The sequence below is a fragment of the Zootoca vivipara genome, chromosome 2 (assembly GCF_963506605.1).
Source record: "Zootoca vivipara chromosome 2, rZooViv1.1, whole genome shotgun sequence".
Classification (NCBI taxonomy): Eukaryota; Metazoa; Chordata; class Lepidosauria; order Squamata; family Lacertidae; genus Zootoca; species Zootoca vivipara.
Window position 1 is genome coordinate 70561067 of NC_083277.1, and position 16130 is coordinate 70577196.

The window sequence follows — 16130 nt, forward strand, 5'->3', positions numbered from 1 at the left end:
GAGTGGAGCAGGGTGATGGATGGGCAATGAAGCAGTTTTAGAAAAGCTAGCTTCAAAATTACTGTTATGATGCCTTAGGCAGGTAGCTTCACCCTCATAAACATTTTAGTTTCATCTTAGCTGCCCAACAATAAGAAACCAGCTTGGAAAAGAATAAAGCCAGCAGTTGCTATTACTAAATGAGAGTGACTCTTCCGCTTAGAACTCAATAGGATCAGAGATCTTGCAACAAGCCTGCACACTGCTCTGAAACCAGAACAAATCTGGAGGCAGCATGACCATAAATAAGCCTGCTCCTCTTCACTGTGATCAAGGAAATTGTCAGGATTTTTATTAAATTCCCACTGTTTCAGAATGAGAGCACAGATCAGACAGACCATCTAGCAATACTAGCTTTTCAGACCCATAAACGAACACTAGTTGCACAAAAACACACACCAATCTAAGCAGAAGACAGAAACCCACAGAATGTCAACAGAGCAGACACCTATTTATTTTTCTAATGCAGGAAGGGTTTAGACCCATTGAGCTAATCGTGATTTAAACAGACATAACACAAGGCCTGTTCAGGCATTCTCTCCCTCTGCCATGCATAGTAAAGATAAAGAAAATTCAGGCTCATGTATCACCTTAATGCATATAGATTGGGTGCTGGGAACTGCATCTTTACTTCCCCTACCCTCAATGGCTCAATGTTAAAATCATGACTCTGCATGTGGTTTGAACGGATGAAATTATTTCAGGTTTATGATTATGTTGTTTCTCTTGGTGGATAAAATATATGGGTTTCTATTTACAGAGGAAACAGAATCTGGTAGAGCATCTTCTTTGCATGCCAGTGGTCCCTGGTTCAATCCCTAGCATGTTCAAGTAGGCCTGGGATAGACCTCAGTCACACCCTGGAGAGCTGCTGCAAGTCAGTGCACACAATGCTGAGCTAGATGGCCCAATGGGTCTCTCAGTATAAGGCAACTGTCTTTAGAAATAAATGATTAAAAAGACCCATCACCACTGTTCCCTCATCCCCAAAAGGAAGATAACAGGAGGATGCAACAGTTTTGCAGATGTTGCAAGGTTTTTTCTTAGGAATGAGCACCATGCCATAAACACAGAGAGGCCCATACAGCAAACTCTTTGGCAACTGTGGCTGAACATCAAATATGTTCACAGCTAGATCTCTCCAGCTACACAATCAAAATCCAGGCACTAACATGTTGGTTGAAGCAAGTTCCACTTATTTCAGTGGCGCTTGCTTTCCAGTAGGATTTTCAAAAGTCAAGTGTTTATCCTAAAATTAAAAAGCCTGTACTAAGTACACCAAAGTATTGAGACAAGACAGTGGCCACCTTGATATGCACAATCCTTGACAGTTTATAGCATTTCATACAACCCAGATTTTCTGATTACCCATGCACCCTCCCTGTTACATTCGCTGAGAAAAAAAATCAACCAAGAACTCTAATGCCTGTGAATCCTGCACTATTAACATACTGTCACTTAAGAGCCATGTTATTCAAGAAAACTAGCACAAGTGTCTTGTGCAAGCGGAAACAGCATTTATCTTTTAAGGAAGCAATTCCAACACTTCTAAAAGAGCCATGATAATTACAGCATAATTACAGGAAAATACAGATAATTAAAAGGTGAACTGCAGCTATTTTTTCAGCACCTTACCTCTTCGCTTCTTTCGCTTTTCTCCATCTTCTCCAATCTCCCCATCATCATCTTCATCATCATCTTCAGAGCCACTCGTCTCAGAGCCAGAGATCTCTTCCCCTATAGTATTATTGTGTTTATTTAGTGCTTTATCCAAGAAACAGACACTCTTCAGTCAATGCTCATCTACAGCTTATTGTTACATCAGCGAGGCACCCATACACTTCATTATTTTAATTTAAAACTCACCCTAGTTCCATCCATTTTCCTTTCCCACCCTTCCTGGAAAATTGGACTGCAAGGAAGCCTGGCAGACTTTGCCAAGCAGACTACCATTAGCAGCTGGGTGTGGGCCTGGTCTTTATCAAATTGACCTTGCTGTATCCTTTGACATCAGGCAGGTGCCTCTGCTGTGCTCCAGTAGTTTTCAAACTTTTCCTTTGGGTGGACCTCGTGGAAATATCAAAGGATCTTGGGAAGTCACTAATGATTTTTCTACCTATTGTAGCAATTGTATTGAGCTGTGCTAGATGCTGTGTGATTTCTATTGCTTTTTATTTATTACATTGTTTCTTATTGTATTACAATTAGAATTTCATAGAACTACTAATAAAATATAAAATACAATATAAGAGAAGCAATAAAAATATAATTAGAAATCAGTATGTTTAGTGCGCTGCACCCAGCATTTTCAGCTACTGCTCACTAGACCACTTGAATGAAACTCATAGACTACTGGTCATCTGTAGACCAGTTTGGGAACCCCTGTATTATTATATTTAGTGCCTGCTAAAAGTATTTTTGTTTAGGCAAATGTATCCAGACATGTAATAGTTGATATGTGTTTTAATCTGCTTTTAGTTTAACTGTCAATTTTAATTATAAAAAAGACTTGTACTAACAATTTTAATGTGTTTTTTAAAAAACCACTTATGGGTTCTATTAACAATCAAGCAGCATATAAATTTTGTTAGATAAGTAAAACACTAGTTGCAAGCAAGCCTAAACAAAGAAAAACAAGTGACTAGCAATCTACTCTTAGCTCCAGGTACCATCTAGTGGGCAGATGTAATATTTTACTGAAAGGAATTAAGCAATACAGTAATTTGAAGTTCAGAGCAAGTGTGATGTAGTGCTTCAAGTACTTGACTTAGATTTGGTAAGATTCGGGTTCTAATACAATGACTTTGGGGCCAGTTGCTCACTCTCACTAACCCACCTCAAAAGGTTGTGAGGATTAAAGGGGGGTGTCATTCTGTACACCCCACAGGAGGTGTGGGGAACCTTTGGCCCTCCATGTTGCCAAACTACAATTCCCATCATCCCTGGCCATTGTCCATGCTCGCTAGGGCAGATGGGAGATGTAGTTCAGCAACACCTGGAGGGCCGAAGGTTCTCCACTCCTCTATGAAGACAGGTTCAAAATCTTTAAGCATTTTTACCATCAGAATTGCTCTGCCATTTGGAAAGTTATAAAGGTAATTTGGATACACAGTGCTATTTCTACTACCTGCTTGTAATCCCTATTGAAAAAGGACTGGTAGAAAAGAGTTGGCAGGTTACCTTCCTCCAACTTTTTCTTAAGTTCTTCAATTTCTTTTTGAAATTGGCGAAGCAAAGCATCCTTTGGATCTTCATTAATTCTAGCCTTATTCTTGATGTTCTTGGCACGGTTGGCATATCGCAGAGTGCTGATAGTCTCGTCATAATTGTAGTCTGCTGGACCAATGTTTGCACACTAAGAAAGAAGAATAAAGCTATGTACAAAAAGCTGGGTGGAAGCAAGAGCCTGGAAAACTACAGTTAGGAGAAAAACAAAGTCAATTCTACAGACTGCACAGCACAGTGAACATGTTTAGGGTAAAGTTTTGTCGTCTGTTGGCCATGGGGCTGCTCTACAGATCCCAGCCCAAAGCATAACAGAAGGTCAAATGTCTGTTGTCTGGCTGTTAGAGACCCCTACTTGGTTCACAAATTCCTGTGCCCGGGTTTGGCCTGACCTTATACAGGGGGCTATCCAGTTAGGAAGCCTAATATATAAAGAGGTAGCTCCATAGAATCACAGAATCTAGTCTAACCCCCTGCAATCCAGGAATCTTTTGCCAACATGGAGCTCAAACCCATGACCCTGAGATTAAGAGTTTCTTGCTCTACCGCCTGAACTAGCATATTTCCTTTAATGCATAGAAATGTATAAAGTTATTTATCAATGTGGTTCGTGTCTGCTTCACCAATTGCTAACACTTCCTACATTATACTAAACATACCAGGCTAAAAAAAGGTTTCTGTGTGTATTTGTCTGCTTTATCATGCTTTCAAGAATTATGCTAACCCAAACCCCAAACATGGAAAGCTAAAACTTCATATACACACCCCATATTGTATATATTACTTATAAATAGAGGGTGGAATTCAAGGTAGCGCTAAGTGGGGTATGCATGCAGACAGAGGCTCACTTGTGCAACAATACTTTGCTTCCCCCTTTCCTTCACCCACATGCCCCCCAAACCTGAGCCAGAGTAGATTTAAGGTATATGGGAGCACATAAGGAGGGGGGGCGGAGTCCAGCTGTACTAGTGGACATTGTTCCATGTATACAACAACTTAGCTGAATCCCACACACAATTTTGCAGCAAAACAAACATACTTTAACAAATTCCCATTAAGGGCTGGTGTGGCATTGTGAAGCTGTCCAACTGAAATCCCTGCTTTGTGAGGACAAAATGGGAAGCAGGGAGAAAGTGCTGTGTAGAAACCCCTTGGGAAGGAGCATGGGATAATGATAATCAGCAGCATAAAGGAGAAGTAGCATTAGCAGCTATTACAACAAGCTGTTGCTTAGGCTCACTAGAGCATTATGGAACTGAATGTGACATTCTCATCATTACCATCATAGTTTTAGAGTTGCCTCCAAGGGAATCCTGTAGCAGTCGGGTCAGTTTAGAGTTCCGGTAAGGCACATGCGTGCTCTTTCCATCCACTAATGCAGAAATGACATTCCCAAGGGTAGAGAGGGAAAGGTTGATTTTGGTAGCTTCCTTTAGTCGTTGCCCAGTGGCTCCAGTTTTTGCTTGCCTCTCTGATCCCTTGAAAATGAGAGTGGAGAAATTGAGATGGGATGGAAAATTCCAACACAAGCATTTTCTGCAAACGAGAGCACAGAACACTGCAAAGCAGCTAGAAAAGGAAAGAATAGGGTTGCCCATTTGAGTAAAATGAGGAAAGGGGAAATTTCAGTTAATCGATAAGTTCATACTTGGTCGAAACAAAATAAAAAAATTCCTTCCAGTAGCACCTTAGCTCATACCAATGACAAACTTAGTTGGTCTCTAAGGTGCTACTGGAAGGATTTTTTTTATTTTTTGTTTTTTTTTGTTTCAACTACAGCAGACCAACACGGCTACCTACCTGTCATACTTGGTGTATGACTCAAAAGCTGCACCCCAGAAACACTGCAAGGAACCCCAGGGCAGATGACATCCCTAAAATAACAACTGCTACAAACAATGCCTTGGGCTCCAGACTTGAAAACAAGAAGAAAAATAAAGAAGTATTACAAAGCTACTGCACTGCAGGAAGAGGGAGCAGTGGGATCATTTTTATTAAATAAAACACTCCTAGCCCTCATTATTGCAGAGCCAGAGGTGCAAATCGTGATTGCTGTGAGTTATAAAATGCACACAAGCTAAAAGGCAAATAAAGTTCCAGATATACTGTTTTTGTATTTGAGGATTTTCAGGAACAAACACTGTATTTTAAACACTGGTAGGCAGAAAAAGTCCAGCTAGGGCACAGAAGTTTCAACTGATCTAAGGGAACCTACTACATTTTTCCAACAAACCAAGAATCAGTTCCCAGAAGAAAACATACCACAGAATCTCATCCTCCACAATTTTAATGGTAGTTACATAGTGAAAGCTTTTAAGACTGTTCCTGCAAAGTTATGGTCTTCTTCTTCCTTGCAACTGAGCTTGGGTGAATTTGCCCAGGTTGCCCCAATGCTTTGAGCCAGCAATCCTTTGTGAGTAAACACCACTTAATACAGAGAACTTGCTTTTGAGTACCCGCACAAGATGGCTCTGAAAGAAGGGTCTCCTGTGATGGTATCTCAGCCCCCGTGTTAAGATAGCCCAAGACAGCTGCAACACAAATGCATGCAACAACTTCTCTGCAAGAAATGAATGTAGCAACTTACCGCAAGATCTACTAAGTGCAGTTTGCCCATGCGCACGTGTATATTCCCATCAACACCCTTCTCACTGCACTCAATTGTAATTGTAAAGATAGCATGGGAACGGGAACTGTGCTCATTCATATTAGTGGCACCAACAGAACCTATGTACAAGTAAAGGCTTACGTTAACAAGTCCATTTAAAAAATAATAATTTCTATGATGCCCTTCATCTGAGGGTCACAGGGCAGTTTACAATATAAATGCAGAAAGATGGATAACAATAATAACAAATGACACAATAACAGCACCCAAAGTGAAATAACACTGTTCTGACACTACCAGAGCAACTGCAACACTTTGCACAGATTATTGTTTCAAAAGCTATAATACCAAGGCACACATGTTGTCTTTGGCCCTTATTTATCCAATTAATGCATAATAATCACAGCTTCTTACTGCTAAAAACAAATACACATCTATAATGCATTCGTTTATCACATCAGCTGTGATAGTCCAATAAAACACTGCCCAGGGTGAACAGCAGCAATGTTTTCTGGTGCTCCAAATTTACAGCTTTTGATTCAGCTGCACATAAAGTCATAGGGGAAGACAGATATAGATTTAGATTTAGTTCTCACTTTGAGAACTGAATGATATATATTTTTTAACAACTCAAGTATCAAGAATCTGCATCCCAGTTGTCTTCAGTCTGGAGGCATTTTTTGCATAGGTAATGAAGAAAAATAAGCCAGCGTGAAACATTAGGAACTTTAGTGACATTTAATTGGTATTATGCAGCTTAGATTTCTTTCAGCTGGTTACCAACCAACCACATGCAGCAAATACATAATTTTTAAAGGTTTCAATTACCCATTCAGGTATTGCTTAATCTCGGGTGGCTGAACGCCACTTGTCCCTCTAAGAAGTTGGATGCTGACTGCTTGGGGGTCGCATAACTAGTTAGCATGCCAGAGTCTCGAGACTCTGGCATGCTAACTAGTTATGCGATCCCCGAGTGGTCAACGTCCAACTTTCATTCAGGTACTGTGTATTTTCCTAAATTGGCTGGCATGTCTCTTCTTTTCTACAAGAGCATAAGAGCTCAGCTGAAGAACCATGTAGTATAGTGATAAGATTTGAACCAAATCCTTCCTCAGTTATGAAACTAACTGAGTAGCCTCACCAGACTTAGGCAAGTCAACCTATCTCTCAATTTAACCTGTTGTATAGGGTAATTACAAAAATAAAAGCATCCACTGTGAACTACTGGGATAGTGGTTGGTACGCAAACTAATAATTTAGAAAAACTACAATAATTGGATGGTATCCAAATAACTCCTTCTGTCAGCCCAAGGATTTCTGATTGTGCAATGGAACTTGCAGGCCTGCCCACCTCAGAGACATAATGTGTCGACCACACATAATGGAGGCAAGAACGGCCAAGTGGCTATGTCCAACTTACGGTTTTTGTGACCAAGTGTCATAATTCTGTCCATGTCATCCGCATTGTTTACAACATAAGCTGAAAGATCTTTGATATAGACTCCCACATCAGGTCGTTCTTTAACCTATAAGACAAATCAGGCAGTCATTTTGGGAAAGCACCTAAAAACAGCCTTTAAAGAAATACTGCCCTGTGTCTCTCTGCTCACAGAAGACTCTCTGAGCGGAAGCTTCTGTGAATGGAAGGTGGAGGGGGGGGGAGGGAAGACAATTTTCACTTACTTTTCACCAAATAAATTCCAGAGGGTTAAGGAATTTTTGGAACACCATGAGAGAGGGTGAAGAAGAAAGTGAAAATTTGGAAAAAATAATTTCCTTCACTCTTTCATTCACAGAAGCTGTTGCTGGGGTGAAGAGTTTTCTGATGTGTGGAGTGACATTTGGATACAACACCTTGTATTTGCCCATTAGTAATTTTGTTACATGATTCCCTTTGCTCACTAGTTTAGAGGTTATTGGAGCTTACCTCCAGCCTCTGTGTCTGGTCCTTCCCCAGCAGGTCTCGCACTTCCTCGTTGTAGATTTCCAAGTAAGAGACTCTGACCAAAAACCTGAAGTTTAATGCACCCAGAAAAAAAGAACATATTCAGAATTAATTTGATCTTACAAGAAAATATACAAAACACCAGACTGATGTAAAACTAATAATGAAGGGATTTTATTTCAACCAGGAGGTTGGAGCATGTTTCCTGTAAGAAAATGTGAAAGCATTTTTGACTTTTGACTTTGGGGGACAAGATACAGCCAAAGTGGGAACATGATACAAGATTACAAAACAATGATGTCACACGGAGAGAGAAAAATAATCATCCTCACATTAGAATGTGACCATGTAATGAAATTGAGACACAGTAGATCCAGCACACACAAAGGCTATTTCTTTGTATAACACATACTGGAGAAATTTACTGCCACAGGATGTGGCCATGGCCAGTGGCTTTAGTAGGAAATCAGACAAATTCATGGAGGATGGTTTTGGGTAGACATAAAACCACTAATAGCTAAACTGGAACCTCCATGTTCATAAGTAATCCAAACCTTAGTCTAACCTAACACTCTAAACACCAGATGGAGGGGAAATGCAACAGACTGCCCTGATTGTGGGCTTCCAGGAAGCATTGAGCTGAGAATGTGTTGGAACAGGTTGCTGGATTAGTTTTGGCCATTGGCCTCACCCAGCACTGGTGTTTAAGGGTTTGGGGGTGAGGAAAGCAAGTAAGTGATTTACCTTGTATCACCTTCTGCCTTTGCAATGTGGCCAAAAATATGAGCAAAAGAATTTGGAATGATCCCCCTGAGTTCTGGAACAGCCCGGACACCTTCCATAGTAAATGTTTTCCCCGTTCCAGTTTGTCCATAAGCAAAAATGGTGCCTGCAATATAGGGCAGAGAAGTTGTTAATCCTTTCTTGGACACCACCAGCACTATTAAGATAATACAATGTAAATAGCAAGGGTTGGGTAACAAATAATACTAAATCATGGTTTAGCTTAGCACAACGTGCACTGGCCACAGTGAACCTAAGACTTAACACACTGCCACCTCCTTAGTTTTGCCTTCATTAAACCATCTCTTCATATTTCATTTAAACTGAGGATTGAAATTTAACATTACCTTTGGTCAGTTTCACTAGACTGGGGAAGAAAATTGTTACTTATCAAGAAAGCATGTATCACTAGGACAAGCACAGAAAGGGCTCCATGCAAGATCTCATCTCGTGGAGTTGCAATGATCATGAGAACGGTGATGAAGCAGCCCAGAACTACACAGGGGGACTTGTCAATGATCTCAGGGAAGCTGGGACCATAGTCACCATGAAAACAGTTGGTAACACACTACGCTGTGAAGGACTGAGATCTTGCAAAGCCCGCAAGGTCCCCTTCCTCAAGACAGCACATGTACAGGCCCATCTGCAGTCTGCCAATGCACATCTGAATGACCCAGAGGAGAACTGGTGAAAGTGTTGTGGTCAGATGAGACCTAAATCGAGCTCTTTGGCATCAACTCAACTCGCCGTGTTTGGAGAAGGAATGCTGCCTATGACCCCAAGAACACCACCCCCACCGTCAAACATGGTCGGGGGGACATATTATGCTTTGGGGTGTTTTTCTGCTAAGGGGACAGGACACCTTCACCGCATCTAAGGGACAATGGACAGGACCATGTATCGTCAAATCTTGGGTGAGCACCTCCTTCCCTTAGCCAGAGCATTGAAAATGGGTCAAGGATGGGTATTCCAGCATGACAATGACCCAAAACACACGGCCAAGGCAACAAAGGAGTGGCTCAAGAAGAAGCACATTAAGGTGCTGGAGTGGCCTAGCCAGTCTCCAGACCTTAATCCCATCGAAAATCTGTGGAGGGAGCTGAAGGTTCAAGTAGCTACACATCAGCCTCAAAATCTTACTGACTTGGAGAGGATCTGTAAAGAGGAGTGGGACAAAATACCTCCTGAGTTGTGTTCAAACCTGGTGGCCACCTACAAGAAACGTCTGACCTCTGTAATTGCCAACAAGGGTTTTACGCCACCAAGTACTAAGTCATCTTTTGCAAAGGGATCAAATACTAATTTCACTCATTATAATGCACATCAATCTCTGGCTTTTGTCTTCTGGGTTTCTGGGGTTTTTCCTGTTGTTATTCTGTCTCTCACATCTACAATAAACCTACCATTAAAATTATGGACTGGACATTTCTTTGTCAGAGGGCAAACAGGCAAATTTAGCAGGGGATCAAATACCTTTCCCCCCTCACTGTACATACATAATGTGAGAACAGGCCTATAACAGGAATTGGGGAAACAGCAAGTGAAAAGTCAGGGATGGTATCGTGTCCTGGCATGGACACAATATTAAACTATGGTTCAGTGATATGTCAATGAGCTTGCTAAAACTTTGACCTTGCCCATCTCTTCCTTTAATGCAGCTGTGAGAATATTAGTAGTTTTGTTTAAACTATGGCATATTGGACAAAGTTAGGACCTGTGTTTTATGATCCTGACTTTTTACTGTGAGCTGGATGCAGTTGCTGTTAACAGGAAGCAGACACTGCCAGTCTCCTCCTTGCAGCACCACTGAAAGAAGAAAGGGGAAAGAGGAGAGCAATAGAGCCCAAGGTCTGAACAGGCTGGTGGGTGTTGGTACTCCAACTGTATCTTGAAGGTACCATGCTGGCTATCCCTGGACACAAGTATTTCTCTAAACAAAAGTTTCCTCTGCAACAAGGAGAGGAAATCTACATGCTGTCTGATGAGGACCAGGTGTTGTTGATGATTATGTTAGCAATTAGAAAAACAGAGGCACTTTACAGAAGCAGAACACTTTATGAACAGTTGGCATTCTGTAATTAAGCAGAACAGTAGGTGCAAACAACACGGGATATTTGCAATTCTTAACAAAGCAAGGGTCAGCTCTAGAAGGATGTTTACTACAAAACGAAGTCCTTATATACCATCATTTTTATGCAACAAAGAAGCACTTACCATTATAACCTTCTAGAACAGAGTCAATAATTGGCCTTGCAGTTAAATTATAAACATCAAGTTGTTTGCTCTCTGGTCCAAAAACAGTATCAAATGTAAATGTCTTGGGAGGTTCATTGGAAGAATCTGTTTTATGGACAGTAATAGTGCCTCGCATTTCGTCGACATTAACTGCCATCTTGTAACACATTGCTTTCTCCCGTTCATTGAAAGGCCGGCAGCGAACAACCACCTTAACATTATCAGAATTGTCCGTCTTCTCGGATTTGTTAATCTACATAAAGAAAATACAGTAACCAATTATAATTCATGAAAGAAGCAAAGCTGTGAAGCAAAGAAGTGATCTGTAATCACCACCTACTAGATAACAACTACTTCTGATGGCAGAGAAACAGCATACTGTAACACTGAGCCCTCAAATTCAAGGCCCTTCAACTTTTTTGTGTGCCTTGGTACCCGCTCAAAATTTGTGGTTGCCTCTGCCCTGTGCCCAAAGTGGATGTGAGGAAAGGACTTGACCCTGACTTCACCACACCTTCAAAGGCCAGGGCTCTCCCATGCTTCCCATATCAGCTCTAAGCTTGCAGAAAGGTCTACAAGAAACTGAAAGATCGATCTCAGGACTGTAGTAGCTGGTTACAAACTGAACATGAGTCAGTAGTGTGATGCAGCTGCAAACAAGGCAAATGTGATTTTAAACTCCATTAATCGGTCCAACTTCATTTGGAATACTGTACCATGTCCAGTTCTGGGTGCCACGCTTAAAGAAGGGTACAAACTGAAATATGGGTTCAAAGCAAGGCAACAAAGATGGTCAAGAGGAAATACTGAACAACAAAGATGGTCTTATGAGGAAAAACTGAATGAACTGGGTATATTTAGCCTGGAAAAGAAAAGAAAAACTGAGGGGTAATATATAGTCTTCAAAGGGCTATCACACAGAAGAGGCAAATACTTGTTATCTGCTGCCACAGACACTAGCTCAAATGGGCTTATAGTTTTTTTAAAAAAATATTTTTATTCAAGTTGAACACTAGCAGAACTGCTTGAACAATTTGACATTAGCACCAATTACTCAGAATAGGGTTGGGGTCTTGCTTGCTGAAGGTTTTCAAGCAAGAGGCTGAACAGCAACTTGTTGGGGATGACCTAGTTCTGGATTTCTTGCAGCAAGGTTAGTGGTTGGACTAGATAGCCTACAACACTCCTTTCATTTCTACAATTCAAAGTCAGAGATGCATTTATACAAGGTGGTATATGGGCAATTCAAGCACCAACAGTACAATTCTAACTATATCTACTTAGACGTCAGTGCTATTGAATTCAATAGTGTTTACTCCCAGGTCAGTGGAGTTAAGACTAAAGCCTCAGCCTCCAAGTCATCCTCTGCCAAAATGTATTGTTTAAATTATTATTAATTGTATACTGCCCTATATGTGTTGATCTCAGATGGCTCACAACAAAAAAATTACAATATAAAAAACACAAAATGCATAATAAAAACAAAAACAACCCAACAATCCCCTCTTCAAAAGGACATCAGATGTCAACCAGCCAAAGGCCTGGTTCTCTTTATTACATATCTCAGAATCATAAATCTGAGCAAAGGCTAGGCAAATGGTTCTTCTATGAAAAGCAATAGTAGCTTTTGGCAAGGTTTTTCATCCACTCCTTAATATTTATCTATGTGCTTGCATCCACTTTGGTGGATGTCATCTGAAAGGGTCCTGCAAAATTCCCTGTGTGTGTGTGCATTTGTAAACCCTTTGACCACTCCTATTTATCAGCAGTCGAAACCCACACTCCACCCAAATGTTGCTAAATACAATTCACATCAGATCCAGTCACCATTGTTAGGATGGTGATAACTCCCATTGGATGATGGGGGATTAAAAGCCAGCAACATCTGGAGAGTCACAGTTTAACGTCACAGTTTAACCAATTTTGAGACAACTCTGATGGCTAGACTTTCACGCTAAATTGCCTAGGAAGTCTTGCTGTAGAAGATCATACACATTTAATAAAGTTGCTAGAGCTTTACAGAGGATGCATATGACTTCACAGCAAGGAAATCACAAACACATCAAAGAGCTTTTACTTAGACACAACAGAATGCATTAAAAAGCTCTGACTCAGCGGTAAGTTCACATACACATACATTGTGACATCTGTAACAACCGGGGGGAAATGTTGGTTTTGCTTCAAAAAAAAGCAAATGAACAGCATCAGTGAAAGTTCACAGCACTGAGGTAGGTATAAGGCATGATATTCTTATGCAAGCAAACATCTTTTGCAAGCAATATTAACATATGGCATACTAAGTCAACCTGAGGAGATTTCAATGACTTTTACAGGCTAAATTTGATTCCTGGGATTATCTTTTAAGTATATTTTACTTTTATTGTTGCAATCACATTTCCCATAAAACACTTATTCCACAGACATCCCCAACATACAAAACTGAGTCAGGGCTTAATTCAACACAGAACAACCTAGGTACCATGCACACAGTAGTAAATACCAAAACTTGTTCTGCCTTAAGGCTGAAGGCATTGACTGTGATCACCATATGACACCACACAATTTTATTGTGGATTTCATTTTGAAAGCTGCCTTTCAAGGGTCCCTGCCCAGTATGAGATATGCCCACAGCATCACAACAAATAATCACATGATTTTATTGTATATTTAAACATGGCCACAATCCGTGGAAACCTTGTTTCGAAAACTGCCTTCAGGGAAGGCCCTGCTCAGCGAGGTACATCTATCCACAGAGCATCACAACAAGTAATTGCATGATGATTTCATTCTGGATTTTCAATCGGCTTCATACTGCAGGGATCTCACTTTTGAGAGCTGCCTTCAGGGCCCAGGCCCAATGAACAGTATACATACATACATACATACATGGTTGGCATCCACCTGTCTTGAGAGACATCAATGATGTGAAGTCAAACAACTGCGTTAGTAGCACCTAAGCACCTATATTTGTGTGTGTACAGTGCTTTTTTCTTAAAAAATGTTTAGGGGTACTCTCATTTTGATTCAAGAAAATCACCATTTTATAGTTCGCATCGGGGAAAATAAATACAGTAAATGGACAAAAGTACAAAGATTCACAATATGTTCAGGGGTATGCGTCCCCCTAGGAAAAAAAAGCACTGTATATGAATGCATGTATATACAAACACACATACATATATATAATATTCACAACAGCCCACATGCTTTTACTGCGAATTTTCCAATCGGTTCTGTAGGTGGCTTTTTCTTTAAAAAAAAAACAGCTGCCATCAGTAAGGTAGATATTATACATAAGGTAGGTATTAATAGCATAGGTGAGGTAGATGTTATTGACTTCAGTAAGGTAGACATTATTAGCAGCAGCAGCAGCAGCAACACGTTTAATGCATGCGAAGGCGCCACCCCGGCCCATAAGCCTGCAGAACCGCCTGCCCCCCGCAGAAGCCCTGCAGCCCGTCGCCCTCCCGACCCGGCCCTTCACCCGCCGGCGCCCAGCCTCGCTCTCCGGCAGCGCCGCCCCTAGCAACGGACCCGCAGCGCGCAGGGAAGGAGGGAGGGCGGGGAAGGAGCCGAGGCGCCGGGCCGGGGAAGGGAAAGGGGGAGCTCGGTCTCTCACCGGCATCTTGCCTGCCTGCCTGCGCTGGACTCAGCGGGGCTGGAAGGGCTCCGGCCCGGGATTGCGGAGCGTTGAGGGAACAGGAGGCCGGTAGCAGCCCGTCCGCTTCGCTACAATAATGGTTAACACAATAGCCGGCCCCAGTGCGCCTGCGCCGACTGGATGACAGCGGGAGCAGCCCACCCTTCCCCGCTCCTCCCCGCCTCCGGTCCTCAGCCTGCGTCATGCAGAGGCCTGTCAGCCAATAAGGAAGCGGCCGCTCCGGCGCCCGGCGGCTATTGGAGTGGGAATGCGGCCAATGGGAGAAAAGGAAGGCAGAGAGGCGGTGGCGGCGGCGCACTACGCGGGAGACCAGGAGGAAAAGGGGCGTCAGGGAAGAGAATGTGTGGAGGCGCACGGGTCACGTTGTTGGGTCTCAATCTTCAAAGCTAGCAGGAACAGCTGAGCTATGGAAGCGGCCGAAAGTGCGCTCGAGTGCTGCGGAGAGGCATCCTACGCTGCTGTATTCCCTGCCTTCATTGCAGCCCCTGCCTTCGTTGCAATGTGCTCGACCTGCTCCGGATGGTGTCCGAAGCAGTTGGAGCAAAAACTTTCGGGGAAGGCGAGTATTTGAGCAACGTCCATCGCGTCAAATGGCGGGCAGGTGTTCTGTGCTGCTTGATTTGAAGCCACGTAGGGCTTGTAGGCACCGTGTAACTCGGAACTGTCTGTTGCTCCAGGGTCTTTCACAGCCCTACCTGGAGATGCCTGTGATTGAACCTTCTTGCAATGCATGTGTGCTGCTACCACTGAGAAGAAACCCCTTTCCGTGTGTGTGTGTGTGTGTGTGTGTGTGTGTGTGTGTGTAATCGGCTACCTACAACAATTGCCTTCCAAAACTCGCACCCTCACCCAGGTTTCATACTCCCAAACAGAGTTTGAACAGTGGATCCTGGTTGCGCACAACATGCTAAATGCATGACTTCAGTGAGAGTTGCACCCATTAATTGCCACATAACTTGTGAGAACTCAGGCTGCAATCCAGACCTCCCTCCACCAGCATGGCTTTGTGGAGTGGTGGAGTCACCCACTGCAGCGAGATTGCTGAGCCAGCACGAAGTTGGTGTGGAGGTTGGGCCAGATGCCATCATGCAATTAATAATAATAATAAATAATAATAATTCATTTGAAGATCACAGGGTGATTTACAATACAAGAACATATAGCATAATACAGTAACAAACAAAAACAATACCCCCCACTCACATATTATTCTTGCAAAAGCACTGCAATGGCAATGAGACCCATTTAGTCAGGATCTAATGCAATCTCTCACCTTCCCTGCCTCTGGAATGCTCCATTTCAGGGCTTTCTACTGAGTGCCACTGTTGGAACATGTGTGAGAAAATGAGAATGCTCTTGCATATGTGATGGCCTTAAGCGCTGCAACCCATTGCTATGGATCCAGGTAGAGTGCTACTTGACATATTCACAAGCTGCCTAACAAATATTCTTCATGCAGGTCTCATGCCCCATCTTGTTATTTGCATTTGGAACAAGAATCTTCACATGCTCAAAAAACATACTTCCAGCAGAAATATCCTGGCAATATGTGGGGCCATTTGTTCATGGAGAAGTTAATCACCAAATGAAAGTATTCTGGAATTTGGTGAAACCTGATTACGTCAAACAAACAC

The 16130-nt window shown here is 42.2% G+C and overlaps 1 protein-coding gene across 2 annotated transcripts in view; it reads right to left on the reverse strand.

Annotated features, from left to right (window-relative positions):
• Positions 1 to 14600, reverse strand: part of KIF3A (kinesin family member 3A) — a 29311-nt gene extending 14711 nt beyond the window's left edge. The window contains exons 1-9 of one of the 2 annotated variants that reach the window (XM_060271684.1): positions 14455 to 14600; positions 10815 to 11088; positions 8562 to 8706; positions 7800 to 7884; positions 7293 to 7398; positions 5852 to 5991; positions 4545 to 4742; positions 3220 to 3394; positions 1675 to 1776 (exon numbers count right to left, since the gene is read on the reverse strand). In XM_060271684.1, coding sequence (XP_060127667.1) covers positions 1675 to 1776; positions 3220 to 3394; positions 4545 to 4742; positions 5852 to 5991; positions 7293 to 7398; positions 7800 to 7884; positions 8562 to 8706; positions 10815 to 11088; positions 14455 to 14460 — 1231 coding nt within the window. In that variant the 5' untranslated portion in view covers positions 14461 to 14600. Of the gene's footprint in view, positions 1 to 1674; positions 1777 to 3219; positions 3395 to 4544; positions 4743 to 5851; positions 5992 to 7292; positions 7399 to 7799; positions 7885 to 8561; positions 8707 to 10814; positions 14287 to 14454 lie in introns of those variants that run through there. The other variant, XM_060271685.1, reaches the window with a different exon arrangement.
• Positions 14601 to 16130: the final 1530 nt, after the last annotated feature.